This window comes from Labeo rohita, chromosome 21 (assembly GCF_022985175.1).
Source record: "Labeo rohita strain BAU-BD-2019 chromosome 21, IGBB_LRoh.1.0, whole genome shotgun sequence".
NCBI lineage: Eukaryota > Metazoa > Chordata > Actinopteri > Cypriniformes > Cyprinidae > Labeo > Labeo rohita.
In genome coordinates, this window is record NC_066889.1 from 24,961,574 (window position 1) to 24,978,973 (window position 17,400).

Below are 17,400 nucleotides of genomic sequence, written 5' to 3' on the forward strand. Positions count from 1 at the left end.
TTTGTGGTTTCTCGGTTTGACCGATCTGAGCATCCATAAACAGCACAAAACATAGGCATTTTTGAGTTTCTGCTAGTGATTCCTATGGAGAAATATCACTTCCTGCCCTCCAGCTGCATTTCGCGCCACAGCAATGACGTCATGTGCAAACAACCTATGAAGTGAAGCTGAATCACGAATGATTCACACGAACATAGACGGATATATGTAGATCGGGAGGCGCATTCCCTTCACAAACGTAATCCACTGCATCTTCAGCAGCTTAGATGTCGGGAGTAAATGACGACCACTATGTTCATTATTACATCCAGCAACACAACACCTCAATCGCTCAATTCTTGTCTAACTTGCATCCCTGCTCCGGCATCGAAACACGGAGGTTGGACTGTTACAGCTGATCTGAGATAAGACGCTCATGTCAATCAGCTGTCGTGGGAGCGGCCTCTGTGGGTGTGACACAACAACGACAGACATCTGAGAATGGCTCGATCTGAAAAAGGGGATATTATTTAAAAACCACTGCATGGATTTTTATCATTATAGGGTAGATTTGGACATGCACTGCCAACACGCATTAATGTTCAAACAACATGTAAAAGTGAACTTAGCATCCAATGACCCCTTTAAACGTCTATCCGTTTCATTTCAAAATGTCATGGTATACAGTAGTATACAGTATATATCGTGTAGTATGCAGTAGGCAGTTTTATTGTAGTTGTGTTTTAAATCTTCACTAACATCTCTTGGCCATCTCTCTCACTCTCTCAGTCTGTTTTTCTCATCTCGTCCTCAGACTTTATATGCTTTATAGTTTAATGACGTGCCAAACAAAGAACTTTTTTCTCTTTTCTTGTCATCTCTTCTCTTTTCTTCTTCTTTGTTCCGCTCCCAACTTTCCAACTCCCTCATTGCTTTCGCTCTCCATCTATCTTCTGTCTGTCTCTCACTCCTCAACCTCTCTCAGTGCATAGACAAGAGTTTGAACCGAATCTAGACAAGCACATCACCACAAACCAAAACCAGAGTGTTTCATTTTGGAAAATATGACCAGATCTTCCCAGTGGTTTCAGCGGTGCTGCAGCACAAACACGACCGGACGCTTATGTAACTGAGGCATGGCATCGATCAGTAATGGATATTTCCCAGGGTTTTTTTTTTTTTCCTGCGTGTTCTGTAGGGTGTAGGTTTGTTTTCATGCTGTTGTCTCTGGCCTCGCATCGGGGTCAGGATGTGAGAAAGCAAGCCGGCCTAGATGGTGACTCACTTCACGCTAGGTTTATTTTTGGCTTTACAAATGTCATGAAACCTCAGCAGTAAAGTAATAACCACGTTCTCAGACTGTGTCATTGCTCTCATTTCGTAAATTGAATGTGTACATGCTCACATTAGCATTTGCTTCAGGAGAAAAGTACCTGCTAATCCTACTTAGCTTGAAAAAAAAAAAAAAAAAAAAAAAAGCACAGCACTGTAGCACAGCAATGTTGTATCTGTTTAAGGGTGGTCAAAACAAGAGCATAAATGTTAAAATTTCATTAGCATTTGCATCTCCTTTTTGTGCAAGTACAAACACTAATAGCCTGATGCAGGTAATATTTTCTAGACAATTACTAGACACAATTGTTTAATGGTCATGTTCTGGCTTATGTTTAGGTAATGTTTAGCATGTTGGCAACATAGATGATTAACATAATTTCTTTAGCAAATTGTGTGCTTCATTTTAATTTTTTTGAGTCACTGAATCATTCTTTCAAACTATTTTTTAAAATAGTTCAAATGTATTTGTCATTGAATCATTCATTCAAGGGATTTGTTAAAAAGTGCTGATTCAGGTATTTCAGGACTCACTGAATCATTCTTTTTAAGTATTTTTTTAAAAGAAATTAAATGTTTTTGTCATTGACTCATTCATTCAAGGGATTTGTTCAAAAACGTTGATCCAGGTATTAATGAGTTAAATAAATCATGATAAATCATTTATTCAAGAGATTCATTCAAAAACATTGATTCAGGTATTTGAGTAAGTCATTGAATCATTCTTTCAGACTTTTTTTTTTTGAATAATTCAAATGTATTTGTCATTGAATCATTCATTCAAGAGATTCGTTCAAAAACCCTAATCCACGTATTAATGAGTCATGAATCATTAATTCAGAAAATTTGTTCAAAAACGTTGATTCATTGATATTTGAGTGAGCCATTGAATCTTTCTTTCAAACTATTTTTTTTTTATAAATTAAATGTATTTATCATTGAGTCATTAATTCAAGTGATTCATTCAAAAACCCTAATTCATTTATGAGTAAGCCAAAAAATGTATTTGTCAGTGAATCAGGTTCCAGGTAATGCGTGGGACACGGACCGGGCATAATAAGGTCAGGTTGGGGTCATCTTCCTGGGAAGAATTGCTTGAAGTGAATCATTCTTTCAAACTTTTTTTGAAATAATTCAAATGTGTTTGTCGTTGAATCATTCATTCAAGAGATTCATTAAAAATGCTGATTCAGGAATTTATCAACAAGTCAAAAAAATGTATTTGTCATTGAATCATTCATTCAAGAGATTTGTTCAAAAACGCTGATCCAGGTATTATGAGTCATGAATCATTCATTCAAGAGATTCGTTCAAAAACATTGATTCCGATATTTGAGTGAGCCATTGAATCTTTCTTTCAAACAATGTATTTGTAATTTAATCATTCATTCAAGTGATTCATTCAAAAATGCTGATTCAGGTATTTATGAGTCATGAATCATTCATTCAAGAGATTTGTTCAAAAACATTGATTCCGATATTTGAGTGAGCCATTGAATCTTTCTTTCAAACAATGTATTTGTCATTGAATCATTCGTTCTAGAGATTCATTCAAAAATGCTGATTCGGGTGTTTGAGTGTATCAAAAAATGTATTTGTCATTGAATCATTCATTCAAGAGATTTGTTCAAAAACACTGATTTGGGTATTTGAGTGAGTCAAAAATGTATTTGTCATTGAGTCATTCATTTAAGAGATTCATTCAAAAATGCTGGTTCAGGCATTTATGAGTGAATCGTTGAATCATTCTTTCAAACTATTTTTTAAAATAATTGATTAAAATGAATTAAACATTTTTGAATAGACAGCAATTAATATTTTGTCACAGCCTCTTCGAATCGTGAATCATGATCTCTGAAACAGAATCGTGCAGCTCTAGTGTCTAAGTCAGTATGAAATTACTTTAGCATGCCTCTCTTCGTTAACTGCTTGAGATCACCCCAGCTTTGTCGAGATACTAAGCTTTTTATGAAACATGAGAGAAAAGGCCTCTTGTTGAGCCATTCAAAGCTCAAACAGTGCCCTAAGAGAGAACCATCTGGAACATCCATGTCTTCCTGATTGACAGGGCTAGAATCGGCGTGGCTAACGAGCGTGTCGCTGGAAGCCCAGGGTGAAATCAGAGAGGCTTTAGAGGAGCTCGTAACCACTAGAAGGCCACCATTGTTCCTTTAGTTCTTTCAGCCAATTAGAATCCATTTTAATCTCGCACTGACAAATGCGATGCAATAAAAATGCTCAGCAAGACACCAAGGGTCCTACAATTAGGTCATGTCCTTCAATACAGTCCTATTTGTCTTACGCTTTTGCAAGTTTATGTACATTTAACCTTTTTTTTTTTAATGTTTTTTTTTTTCCACCCTTATAGGCCGAAGTGCTGCCCATCGTGTGCTGGAGCGCTACAGAGCCCGAACCCAGGAGCAGGCCAACCTGAATCGTGGACTCAGTCGCTCTATGGGCTCTCTTCCCATTCAGGACCTTGTCAGAGCGGACGAGGGACTCGCTCAGTACCCTCCTTCGGAGTACCAGGCTGGGTCCGAATCCTCTGCCGAACTTTACCATCAACGCCAACAACTACTACAACAACAGCGTGGTCGACCCATGGAGGTGAACCAGCGTTCACACCCCCACCAGAGAAACAAAAGCTGGGCCTCCTCAGCAGACCTGGCCTGTCTGGATCCAGATATGCTCCGCTTTGGGGCCCTGGAGGACGCCCGCAGGGGCAGCAGCGCCCTGAGCTCCCGCTCGGCCGGTCGACACAAGTCGTCTTTAAAGTCCAGGGACTCTCGCTACTCTGAGTTTGGAAGCCTGGATGTCAGGAAGACCCATCACCATTCGAGTCAGTCCGTCGGCTCGCCGTTCAACAGCGCTTACGACCGGATTAGAGAGAAGCATAAGAAACTGCAAGCGCTCAAACAGGCCATAGATGGTGAGTAGTGATGCTGAGTTACTGGAATGTTCTCTGAGATGATGTCTTATCTAGCCTGATTTATTTTTTACTATTAAAGTCTGCACATTGTAGATTATTTGAGACCAGTAAAATAACCATTCGCTGTTTGGGGTGTGTTTTATTTGAAAAGGTTGATTAAACAATTAAAAACGGTGGGGTGAATAATTTCAGGAAACCTGTCAAGAAAATGTTCCAGCCATGAGGGAGCAAAAAAAAAAAAAAAAATATATATATATATATTCGCATCTTTTTTTTTTTTTTTTTTACAAGAAATTATATAAATATATATATAAATAAATATATATAAATATATATATATATATATATATATATATATATATATATATATATATATATATATATATATATATATATATATATATATATATATTTATATAAAATATAGATTTTATATATATATATATATATTTTATATATATTTTATATATATATATATATATATATATATATATATAAAAATAAAAATATATAAATATAAAATATAAATATATATATATATATATATATATATTTATATATATATTTATATATTTATATATTTTTTCATTTTATATATACAGTACCGTTCAAAAGTCTTTAAAGAAGTCTCTTATGCTCATCAAGGCTGCATTTATTTGATTAAAAATATAGAAAAAAACAGTAATATTGCAAAATGTTTTTACAATATAAAATAATGTTTTTTATTTTAGCATACTTTAAAATAGAATTTATTCCTGTGATGAAAAGCTGAATTTTTATCAGCTGTTACTCCAGTCTTAAGTGTCACATGATCCTTCAGAAATCATTCCAATATGCGGATTTATTATTAGAATGATCAATGTTGGATAATATCAACAGTTGTGCTGCCAAATATTTTTTGGAACCTGTGATTTTTTTTTTTTTTTTTTTTTTTTTTTTTTTTTTTTTTCAGGATTCTTTCATGAATAACAAGTTTAAAAAGTACAGTGTTTATTCAAAATATAAATATATTTATAACAATGTAAATTCTTTTATTGTAATTATTAATTTAATACATCCTTGGTGAATAAAAGTATTAATTTCTTAAAAAAAAAAAAAAAGAAACAGTAAAAAAGTACTGACCCCAAACTTTTGAACGGTAGTATATATATATATATATATATATATATATATATATATATATATATATATATATATATATATATATATATATATATATATATATATATATATATATATATATATATAAGATTTCTATTTGATATAAATTATCTCTATTCACCCCCCCAAAAAAATATATATTATTATATTATTTTATATTATATTATTTTATATTATTATATGTAATATAATACAGTATCCAGAAAAAATTTAAGAGCAACTGTTTTCAATATTGGTTATAAGTTTTTTTTTTTTTTTTAAAGCAGAAAATAAACATATTACAATGATTTCTGAAGGAATATAAAATATAAAGATACATAAAAAATGTAAGAAAATATAATATAATTTAATATATTATCATATAAAAAAATTAGGATAGGATTGTACATTTTGAAATATATAAAAAATAATTTAAATTATTCGCATTTACAGTATTACTGTATTTTTTATCAAATAATGGCAGGCTTTGGCATCTTAAACAAAATAAGAACTCAGTAGTGTACATGTAGGCTTCTTTTCATGTATACAAAATATTAATATTATTATATTTTTTTCTTGTAATCTTCAGGTTAAATATGACCTGATCATTTCTTCTCAGGCTTTGTAAGAATCACTCCAATGTCAGAGTGCATTGAGGAAAATACAAATAATGTCTGTGGTTGTGTAAATTAGTGGAAACGTTTCAGAGATTTTGTGATCATAAAATCCAAATCCAGGATTAGTTGTTCCTCGAGCTCATTCTATCAACAAGACTTTGTTTGTTTTGAGTTGTGCGAAGCTAGTCGTCGAATGGAACTGGTGATTTCAGCCATTTTTGTCTACAGTATGAATCAGATGTGTGCTGTTTGAACTTGAGACTAGCCCTGATGTAATTGTAATTGGTGTTTGTAATCAGAAGATTGCAACAAAACATTTAACCCTGTGTTGCCTAATGGCTTGTAGCTTAACATGGCATAGTGGTGACATCACGAGAAGTTACAGAAACTAATTGCACCAGTTTCGGTCTTGTGGCAGTACGTGTTTAATTTTACAGGCAATGCTTTTACAAATGCTAAATCTAAGTTGATGTGATGGGTTTAACCAGGCTGGTTAACAGTAGTTAAAAACCACTGTGTATTTATAAAAGCTACTGATTGTGACTCATAACATAAATGCAGTTACTATCAGAAGATACAGCAGAGACCGTGTGTGTGTGTTTCTCAGATGAATGTTTGGCTCTTCTGATGCTTTGAGTTCCTGTGCAGTAAAAGTCACGCATCTCGTGGCACACGTAGCCGAGGCGTCTGTTTGTGGGAGTGAATGCAGGGTTATGAATGGGTTTTGCGTGGCTTTTGCGCGTGCGGCGTGTTGCCAGGATCTTTATGACTCAGACTGGCTGAGGGCTCCAGATTCCTGGAACTAATTAGAGAGATGGATAATTCTAGGCCTTCAAAGCTCACATACTTATGCAAGCTTTTCACTCTCTCTCTTTCAGTCGTTCAGTCTCTCTGGCTTGCTCTCGCCATTTTCCGCTAGCTTTTCATTCAAAACTTTCCACTGCTCCCCAGTGTTGGGGAAACTCATTTAAAGTAGTTAAACATCAGTCAAGCTATTCTTTTGAAAAAGTTCACTGCAAGCTACTCATAAAAAGTAGCTGACTAAGCAGCTTTGGGGATGACTTCAATATTTTATTTTATTTTATTTTTTAATTAATTTTTAAATTTAATTTAGTTTTAATTTAATTAATTGAATTTAATAGCTTTTTTAAAATTTAATTTTTATTTTATTTTGAGTCATTACTAAAAATATATATATAATTAAATAATTTTTATTTTAGTAACTTCAGTACTGTTTTTTATTTTTTGTTTTAATTTTATTAACTTTGGGGATGACGGCAATATTTAATTTCATTTTAATATCATTTTATTTTGTTACAGTTGATTTAAATATTGTTACGTTTTAAATAAATTTATTTAAATGTATTTATATTATATTACAATTATTAAGTACTGTTTTTTTTTTTATTAAAAAAAAGTTAGATTTTTCCTATTGAGAAATTTTGTTTAATTTTTATAATTGTTTTTGATTAACTCTGGGGATTACTTCAATATTTGTTTTAATTTTATGTTATAATTTTTTTGTTTGTTTTGTTTTGTTTTAAATTAAATTAAATTTAGTTTTTAATTTAATATAATTTTTGTTTTTATTTTACTTTAATACATTATACAAAATTATCTACATTTTATTTTAATAATTGTATTTTTTTTATTTTGATGAATCATTATTTAAGAAATACCTTATCTAAGTCATTTTTATTTACTTTTAGTAATTAACAGTACTGTTTAAAAAAAGTTAGATATTTAAGAAGTATCTAAATTGTTTTATTTTTATAATTGTATTTTATTTTAATAAAATAAATGATTTTAAAATGTTATCTACATATTGAAAGATTTTAGATTTTATTTCAATAAAAATATTGTATTTTATTTATCAAAATAATTTTATTAAACTGAGATTTTTTTTTTTTTTAATCTCAGAGTTTTCTTGACTCTAAGTCTGTGTTCAATAAAGTGTGACTGCTATTTTTAATTTATGCTCCCATATATTGTCTCTCTTCCTCCTTGTCTTACTGCCGCCTTGCAGTCTCCATAAGAGATGTTGAATTCTTCATATGTGCCACATTCATGTACACATCTTTGGCCTGGCCTCCATCTGGACATATTCTCGATGGAGTGAAGCTTTGCTTCATAATAATAAACCTCAGGCTTTTCTATCCGACCTGGCCCTGAACTGAGCCCGCAAGCTGTTTGGCTGCTATTTTTACCACGCTCGAGCTCAGGACCAAAGACACTCTCTTCCCAGTGTATGCGGCTTTACTCTGGCTCATGGATCCATTAAGCTTTTCTGTTGGAGGCTGTCAATATTCTACAATGCTTTTGTAGCATTATTTCCACTTAAAATGTTAGTCAAGAGTTTTTTTTACACCAAAAATCTATTTCGTTTTTCACAAGTGCTTTCCATCCGCTCTTAGACTCTTAAAATTAAATGACGTTTTTACTACTGTACCTTTAAGGCTTATGTAAATGACCTGGTTGGCTGACTTGTCTTTTGTTTATTAATTGCACAGTCATATGTGAAGTTACTCATGGTTATGACATAATAACAGTAACATTTTTAGGTTTTTACAGCTTTGATTCAATTATACTAAACTCCTTTTACTGCAAAAATAAAGGAAAAATTCTGTTTTCAATTATGTGTTCTCTAAAGCAAGGGTCTTCAACCAGGGGTCCACCAACTAATGATTGATCACAAATTATTTTTGTTACAAAAATTAAAACAGGGGTAAAAAACATCAAAAAGTCGATTTTAAATATAAGCATGGAGAAACGAAAGCAAGCACACCCCCAGTTGACACTGTCATGATATAATATTATTGGCAAAACCGGTTTAGCGAACACTCGTAGCTCAAAATGCAGACGTTTCTGTTCGGGGATGAGTTATGCTCGCTCTCATGAATCCTCTTACATTAACGACACGACGTAAGTGAGAGGCTCATTGTGCCATGTAGAGAACTTCATTGATTTTAATGCAACGTTCTGAGATCACAAACTGAGATGAGTGACAGCTTTTCAGTGACTGTTAAGAGTGTTGTAGTGCATGGATGCGCATCATTCAGTAGTGTAATGCATTAGCCAAAATCGTGACAGTCCATCACATGAATAGCTGATTCGATCGCATGTGAATAAATGCAAATAATCCCTAAAAAAAGCCCAGTAAAGACAGTGATGCGGTCAGGACCGTGGCACCGGCTTCCTCCGCCCACTTCTCCACTCCTCCCCTTCTTAAACCGGTGAATCCCTGTAAACTTTTCAGTCCAAGGATCCAGTAAATTAATGCGTTCAAATAGTGAAATCAAAACGGCTGTAATACAGAGAAAACCTGACTGATTTCATCAAAGATTGTGGAGAGTCACGTCCAGACGTTTTTCTTTTAAGTGTGCATAAGTATAGCACCACTACTGATTGTAAAGTAAAGCGGTCTTTCGCGCTTTCGAGGCTATATAGCTATAATCCGTTGAATAAAAGTATTGTTTTTCATGCTGCTAAGAGAACTGACGGCCAATTACACGCTGCGGAGTTTTGAAAGTGACATCTAAATGCGTGATTCACTCTGAATGTGAAAAACGGTGATACTAGCACGGGACCGCAATATGCCATGTCAAAATAGATAAGTACAATCTAAATGCAGACTAATAAGGTTTCTAGAAAAATATTCGTTTCAACCTTCTTTTATCTTTTAATTCTATTCCAGTTATTTGTAAATAATTTCTTGGAAATCATCTTAAATGTCTCACTGTGCATTGCTATTCTTGTCAAGGAGCCACTGCTTTATCTCACAGTAAAAATAAAATGTTAAGTTTTAGTAAGCTTGAAGCTATAGTTTAAGTGAAGATTTATTTTGTCTATCTAGTAAAATTATAATAATAAACTTATAGCTGAAGTTTAGGTAAATGCCCATCTGACAGGTAAGATTAAAATGTATGACTCTGCAAATTTGTTAAAATAATATACAACAACTGCAAACAGCCAATGAATTGTGATTTTATTTTTTTCCTTTATTTTTTTTTTATCTGATTTTTTTTTTTTATGATTCATAAATCTCAATTTTTGCTATAAAATGTAATATGCAGGCAGTGTTGCATGTGCAACCATAATAATGTGCATAGTTCTGATCTGCTGTCTTATACATACAATGTAACAATATAATTTATTCTTAATCATGATATGGTTTCTAATAATATTAAAGGCTCTATGCTTAATATGTAGCTCTGCTTGACACATTTTGTATAGTGGGTCTCTGTTAGGGGTGCTCCGATCAGGATTTTTGAGGCCGATCACAGGAAGCAGTATCTGCCGATCCGATCACCAATACCGATTTTTTTTTTTTTTTTTTATTCGAGCGGTGGAGGGCAGCATTTTTTAGACTTTTTTTTTTTTTTTTTTTTATTATATATATTTATCTCATATAAATGTTTGATTATGCAGTGCATTTTTGTTTTTAGAATTGTGCAATTATTGCTTACACACAGCACAAGTCTGATTTCCACAAACACATTTATCCATTATTTTGATTTCGAATCCAAACATTGTTATTGAAAATACTTTTTCAGCATATTTACCGCAAACAATGCGCTGTCACTTTAATTCTACGCATGCAACACAAACTACGTGCAGAAACGATCTCTACACTGCTGCGGACGCACCGCTCAAGAACGCACTACTAGACCACAACCGTGTGCAGCTTGAACGCTTTAATCCGTTAGCATGAGCGCAGAAAAAATACGCACTGCAAACGGAGGTATGTGAACGTGGCGTTATGTGTTTACGCTTCAAGTGTGCATGAGCGCCCAGTCTCCAGGAGAGCACGTGAGCGCTGAATGGTTAAACACTGGAAAGAATTAAAAAGAAATGCAGTTTACAAACTTTAGCGACAATGCGACACTGATTCTACTGTGCAAGTAACAATTCCTGTGTCAACTGTGCAGCTCGCTTATAGTCAGACGCGATGTGGTGATTGGAAGCCATTTGCGCACTTTTGAGAGTGAAAGAGAGAAAGCGCAGTCATTCACTTGACAGGGTTCCCACGGGTCCTTGAAATCCTAGAAAGTTTGTGAATCTAAAAAAAAAAAAATGTCAAGGCCCTGGAAAGTTTTTTTTTTAAATAAACATACATAGATACATGTTCTTGAAAGTGCTTGAATTTATTTGGTGCAAAAAGTTTGCTGGAAAAAATTTCATATTATTCCCTCCGGTCTGCTAATGTGATATTAGTTCGCCAACACTTTGTGACCTATGCATACTAGCTTGCTTGATTTACGTTAGTTACAGTGACCATATGTCCTCTTTTTCCCGGACATGTCATCTTTTTGGACCTAAAAAATGCATCCGGCTGGGATTCGGCTTTTGCTTTCTACACTCGCCATGCATTGTGTGCGTTTTTGTATTAAAGCCCTATGCGGGACTTGATCCCGCTCCTGCTGAATTTCAGGCCATTACCGCCTGCTCATGCAACCATTGAATATCATTTTTGCGCATCAGGAAGCCGCTGTCGTATGCAAAGTATTTAATTCTCTTTTAAATGAGCGGCTGTTTACTTTCACTTTCAATTTCGTGATCATATGCACTCAGTATAAAGGGAGCACATTATCTGCTCAGCAGCAAATCCTCCAACATGATTTGTCAGTCATCTCTCCTTACTCTTGTCTTGACCCATGATCGGTTAAATCTGATTCCTGCAGCTTGTGTTGGATGCAGGGTCGCCAAATCTGCATTTTTTTTGCACAGAATTGGGCTGATTTTAAACTGTTGCGAAGGATTGATTTTCTCCCGTGGGTTAAATGTTTGAAGTATTGCATAAATTACGTTTAAGAAACATTTTGCGGATCGGCCTATTTAGAGACCGCCGATCAAACATCCCCAAGGGATTATCAGCCGATAATGATCAGTAGCCTATCAATCGGAGCACCCCTAGTCTCTGCTCCATGTGTCTGGTGCCTAAGCGGTCCTTACCCTGAAAAAACATTGAAGACCCCAGGAGTGTAAGATGAATCTGTGCCATCATATTGCTATTGTGAGGGAAAACAAGATTCTGTATATCGTGCCTTCTGTCCGTCCGCTTGTGTAAACACGAGCCAGACTCATTTTCCTGGCAATAATGGGCCGCATTACACACAATTCTGAAGAGGAGGAATGTCCAGTCCTATTAGAGCAGAGTCCACAAAGCTTGATGGCAAAGACAGCATATTTTGATTGTTTTAGTGCCTTCATTTGCTGTGAATGAATGTAATGGGGCACAGATCATTTGTTGAGGCACAAAAATGTGCTGTTTGGAGCCTGTTTTGTATGTTGTGTTACTCGTTTCTGTAGTGTGCATCTTTATCGCTTGCTTTCTCAGGGTCTGTGGTGTAAATCCATCATCCAGTGCTGTGCTTTGCATTTTTTCTGTCATTTCTGTCTTCTTGAATGTCATGTTTGATATGAAGTTGTCATCTTTGTAATGCAGAGAAATTCAAAGAACCTGCGTTGCATTTCAGTGTCACCTGGGTGTTTTAAATATGTGCACCGGCTTCGATTTCACTCTCAAATGTTTAGTTTTAGAAACCATGCCTTGTGAATCTGAAGAAGATTCTCATTGAAGAATGTTGGACATTATCTAGTAATCTGGTTATTTGTTTGTTTGCTAGCTTTTTGTTGTTTTTAGTTTCTCTCAATTATGAATCTGAATAAAATTCTCATTAAATCATGACACATGATCTGATCCAGTTTTTAGATTTTTTTTTTTTTGTTGTTGTTTGTTTGCTTTTTGTTGTTTTTGTTTCTCTCAATTATAAATCCAATTTTCATTTACACATCTGATTCCAGTTTTATTTTATATATTGTTTGCTTTCCTTTCTTTTTTTATAATGAATCTAATCAATTTTTGTTGCACATTTCCTGATCTAATCTAATTTAATTTAATTTTAGTTTAGTTTAGTTTTAATTTAATTTAATTTTTTAAATTTACCTCAAGACATTATGCAGGATTATAAAAATTTTATTCTAATGATTTTATTTTATTTAGATGAGTCATTATTTAAATAAATTCTTTCTATATATATATATATATATATATATATATATATATATATATATATATATATATATATATATATATATATATATATATATATATATATATATATATATATATATATATATATATATATATATATATATATAGAGATATATATACAGTTTTTCTTTTATTTAAAGTTAAATGTGACTGACATGTTTTGATTAAATTTCCTTATTTTATTTTATTTTACTTTACTTTTATTTTTTTTATTATTTTTTAATATTATTTTTTTTTTTTTGACTGACATGTTTTAATTAGAATCATGGTGCAGATTTCCATATTTTAATTTAATTAAATTTTGTTTTATGAAATTTTGGCACATAGCAAAAGCTTAATTTTGTAGTGTTGTTCTTTTTTTTTTTTTTTTTTGTTAAATATGACTGTTTTAATTAGAATCATGGTGCAAATTTCTAATTTCATTTTATTATTTTATTTTCTGAAATGTTGGCATGTAGCAAAATCTTAATTATGCAATGTTGTTTTTTTTTTTTTTTTACGTTAAATATGACTGACAGTTTTCAATTAGTATCATGGTGTAAATTTCCATATTTTATTTTATTTTATTTTTATTTTATTGTAAATTTTTGGCAGATGGTAAAAATCTTAATTATGTAATATTATTATTTTTAAATTTAATGTTAAATATGATATTGTAATTAAATCCACTCATCTAGAATAACAAAAGGGATTCAAGTTTAATACCAAATTTCATACATTTTTCTTTTTCTTCTTTTTTTTTTTATTTGACTAATGCATTCATATTTGATTTTATTTGATTCAGGTTTGCACTTCCATCTCAGTGTTTGTGACCCCTCATTGGTTTAACACTTCACTAAACATATATTTTGGTCATTTTGGACTTTGCTAACCTTAGAGACAGTAATTGAAGCCAAATGCTTCGGACACAAGAAACTGTCCATTAGTTGCCGCCAGGTCTTGTATGTTTGGTCTGTTTTGTTGTGTTTTATAGGGGACATTTGTGAGTAAAATAGCTCAGGATCTTTTGATCAGGATTCTTGAACAGGCAGGGTTAGATTGTCACTACGTATCCTGATAATAGGAGGGAGGGATGAGAGCGGAAAGAGATTATTTCATGTTAAAGCTCACTCCATCTGCGTGGATTACTTTATGGGAGATCTCTCACCCTGCAGGTCGAAGGTCATTTGGATTTAAAAGCTTTTCAAAGACCTCTCCCACGCTCAACCAGAGCTTCAGGAAATTAAGAGCCGTAGAGACGCTTTCCAGATCACACGTCCATTTATAAACTCCAGCACTTCTTCATTCCATAGGTCTTCCTGGTGTAGAGCATTTCATCTGCTTCGTGAGCTGTCATGATCTTATCTACTTGTAGTTTCACAGAGAGCATCTGATCAGATCTTATCTCTTCAACACCATGCATATCTACAGCTCTCTAAGGAGGTGAACTTTCTCCAGAGATCAGATTGTGAGTTCTGCTCAGCTACGTGACCTACAGTTTATCAGTTTATAAACAGTTAATGTGAGACACACTTAAAGATGGCATAAATATGGAAACCTGTTTCTGCCACTGATTAAAAATAAAAAACTTTATTTCAACTATTTTCTCACAATTCTGACCTTTTTTTCCTCAGAATTTTGAAATGTAAACTTGCAATTACGAGTTATAAAGTCAGAATTGCGAGATATAAACACACAATTGCAGGAAATAAACTCAAAATTCTGACTTTTTTCTCAGTATTGTGAGATATAAGCTTGCAATTGTGAGTTATAAAGTCCAATTTTGAGAAGGAAAAACAATACTGGTGCCTTCTTACAATTGCGAGTTTATATCTCTCAATTCTATCTTAAAACCTCACAGTTGCATGTTATAAAGTCAGAATTGCATGATATAAAGTCATAATTCTGAGAAAAATGTCACAGATGCGAAATATAAACTTGCAGACTTTTTTTTTATCAGAATTGCATAATATAAACTTACAATTGGAAGAAATAAAGTCAAAATTGTTAGATTAAAACTCATAAATCTTACATTTTTCTTGCAATTGCAAGTTTGTGTCTCACAATTCTGACTTTTTTCTTTGCAATTCTGAGTTTGTTTCTTGCTATTCTGATTTTTTTTCTGACTTTTTTTTTCCCTTGCAATTGTGACTTTTTCCGCAAATGTGAGTTTGTATCTCGCAATTCAGATGTTTGTTCTTGCAATTGCGGGTTTGTATCCCACAATCATAACTTTTTTTTTTGGAGTTCCGAGTTTGTATCTCGCAATTCAGATGTTTGTTCTCGCAATTGCAAGTTTGTTTCCCACAATCATGACTTTTTTTCTTGCAATTCCGAGTTTGTGTCCTGCAATTCTGACCTTTTCTCACAATTCAGAGTTCGTATCCAAAAATTCTGACTTTTTTCTTGCAATTCCGAGTTTTTATCTCACTATTCTGATTTTTTTTAATTGCAATTCTGAATTTGTATCTCACAATTCTTACTTTTTTTCTTGCAATTCCGAGTTTGTATCTCGCAATTCAGATTTTTGTTCTCACAATTTCAAGTTTGTATCCCATAATTCTGACTTTTTTTCTCGCAATTCCGAGTTTGTATCTCCCTATTCTTTTTTTTCTCACAATTCCAAATTTGTATCTCACAATTCTTACTTTTTTCTTTTGATTCCGAGTTTGTATCTCGCTATTGATTTTTTTTTTTTTTTTTCGCAATTCCGAATTTGTTACTCACAATTCTTACTTTTTTCTCGCAATTCCGAGTTTTATATCGCTATTTTTTTTTTTTAATCTCGCAATTTTGATTTTGTATCTCGCAATTCTAACTTTTTTCTTGCAATTCTAAATTTGTATCTCGCAATTCAAATTTTTGTTCTCGCAATTCCGAGAATCCAGATACTCTTTGAATATATTTTGTCTTTCTTTTTAAAGATGCAAGTTAAAAAATTGTGTTTTTTTTTTTTTTTTTTTTTTTTTTTTTTTTAAACAGCATTCTAAGTTCGTCATCCTCTATACCATATTTGTATGATTTATTGTATGCACGCTTTTAGAAAATGGTCTGTCTGGAGGGAAAAAAAAAAGATTTGTCATAGATTTAAAAAGCAACTCTGAGTAAGTCTTTGCTACAAAACCACACGACCTAAGCCGTTTGCGTGTCGTTTCATTCGATCTTGAAAAATACAGTAAAAACACAAGAGGATATGCAAGTCAGGACTCTGACTTGACCGAATGAAAGCTTTTTCCACTTTGCTAGTAAAACTCTGACCTTCCTCTTAAAATCAGCGCGAAACAAAGCGACTCTAATGAAGAAACCTCTTCAGCTCTAATGAAAACCGCCTCACTCCTGAAGCCCTTTTGTGCTTTCTGTCCTCATCAGGCTGTAATTACCCCATTAATCCTTTGTTCCTTCTCTCTTCCTTTGTTTTGATGTCTTTTTAAGTTAAAATCCATTTGCATGTGAGACTTTGGTGGCAATAATCACCAGTATATGAGTCCAAATGCCCCGGGCCTCTAGAACATCAAGATCAGAGGAGACAAAAAAAAAAACGTCAAGGAACATGAAGTGATGAAGAGCAAGTAGGATTGGGAAAAGAGAGAGTAGGGAAAAGAGAAAACAATGGAATAAGCTCAAAATGTGGGTGTTTTCCTGCCTGAAAAGCAATTTGGCAGAAGATGCTGCGGTGGCGTTGATGTCTATGACCTGTCCACCTGCAAGTACCGATCCTTTGGGCTTCTAATGGCCAACTTACAAGATGTGAGGTCATCACAGGCCATCCGCTGTTGGCAGATTCAACAGTTGGGGTCTAGCATCCATTGGGATAGCATCTGTTCTGCCCTTGATTTGCAGATGTTTGTCCAGTGTTGTCCAGTGAAAGTGGACAATGTTCTTTATCCACTTTTGAGAAACATGGACCCTTGTCAGAGTTGACACTAGAAATGTGTAATATATTAGTCCCATATTTATTTATTTATTTATTTATTTAAATATAATTTATGGGTATATTGGTTATTGAATATTTAATTATGCATTTTATTTTTCAAAAATTGACACTGATGTGTTTTATATCTGTCCCATATTCTTTCTTTCTTTCTTTCTTTCTTTCTTTCTTTCTTTCTTTCTTTCTTTCTTTCTTTCTTTCTTTCTTTTTCTTTCTTTCTTTCTTTCTTTCTCTACTGGCATATAAAATATTGAATATTTAATTGTCAATGTACATGTCCCCTATTTTATTTTATTTTATTATGTTTTTTTTTTATATATCAGCCATAAAATGGAATGTTTAGTTGGTTATACAGTCATTTCTGTACTTTTTAGACTACAGAATTTTTTTATTATTTGTTTTTAATTGACACTAGGATGCACATTATATTTTTGTAGAC

General features: G+C 33.1%; 1 protein-coding gene across 5 annotated transcripts in view; it reads left to right on the top strand.

Moving 5' to 3' along the window:
• ptpn13 (protein tyrosine phosphatase non-receptor type 13) overlaps positions 1-17,400 on the top strand; it is a 101,832-nt gene that overhangs the window by 37,803 nt on the left and 46,629 nt on the right. For all 5 annotated transcript variants that reach the window (XM_051093463.1, XM_051093465.1, XM_051093467.1 and 2 more), the window contains exon 7: positions 3,680-4,240. In XM_051093463.1, coding sequence (XP_050949420.1) covers positions 3,680-4,240 — 561 coding nt within the window. The remainder of the gene's footprint in view (positions 1-3,679; positions 4,241-17,400) is intronic.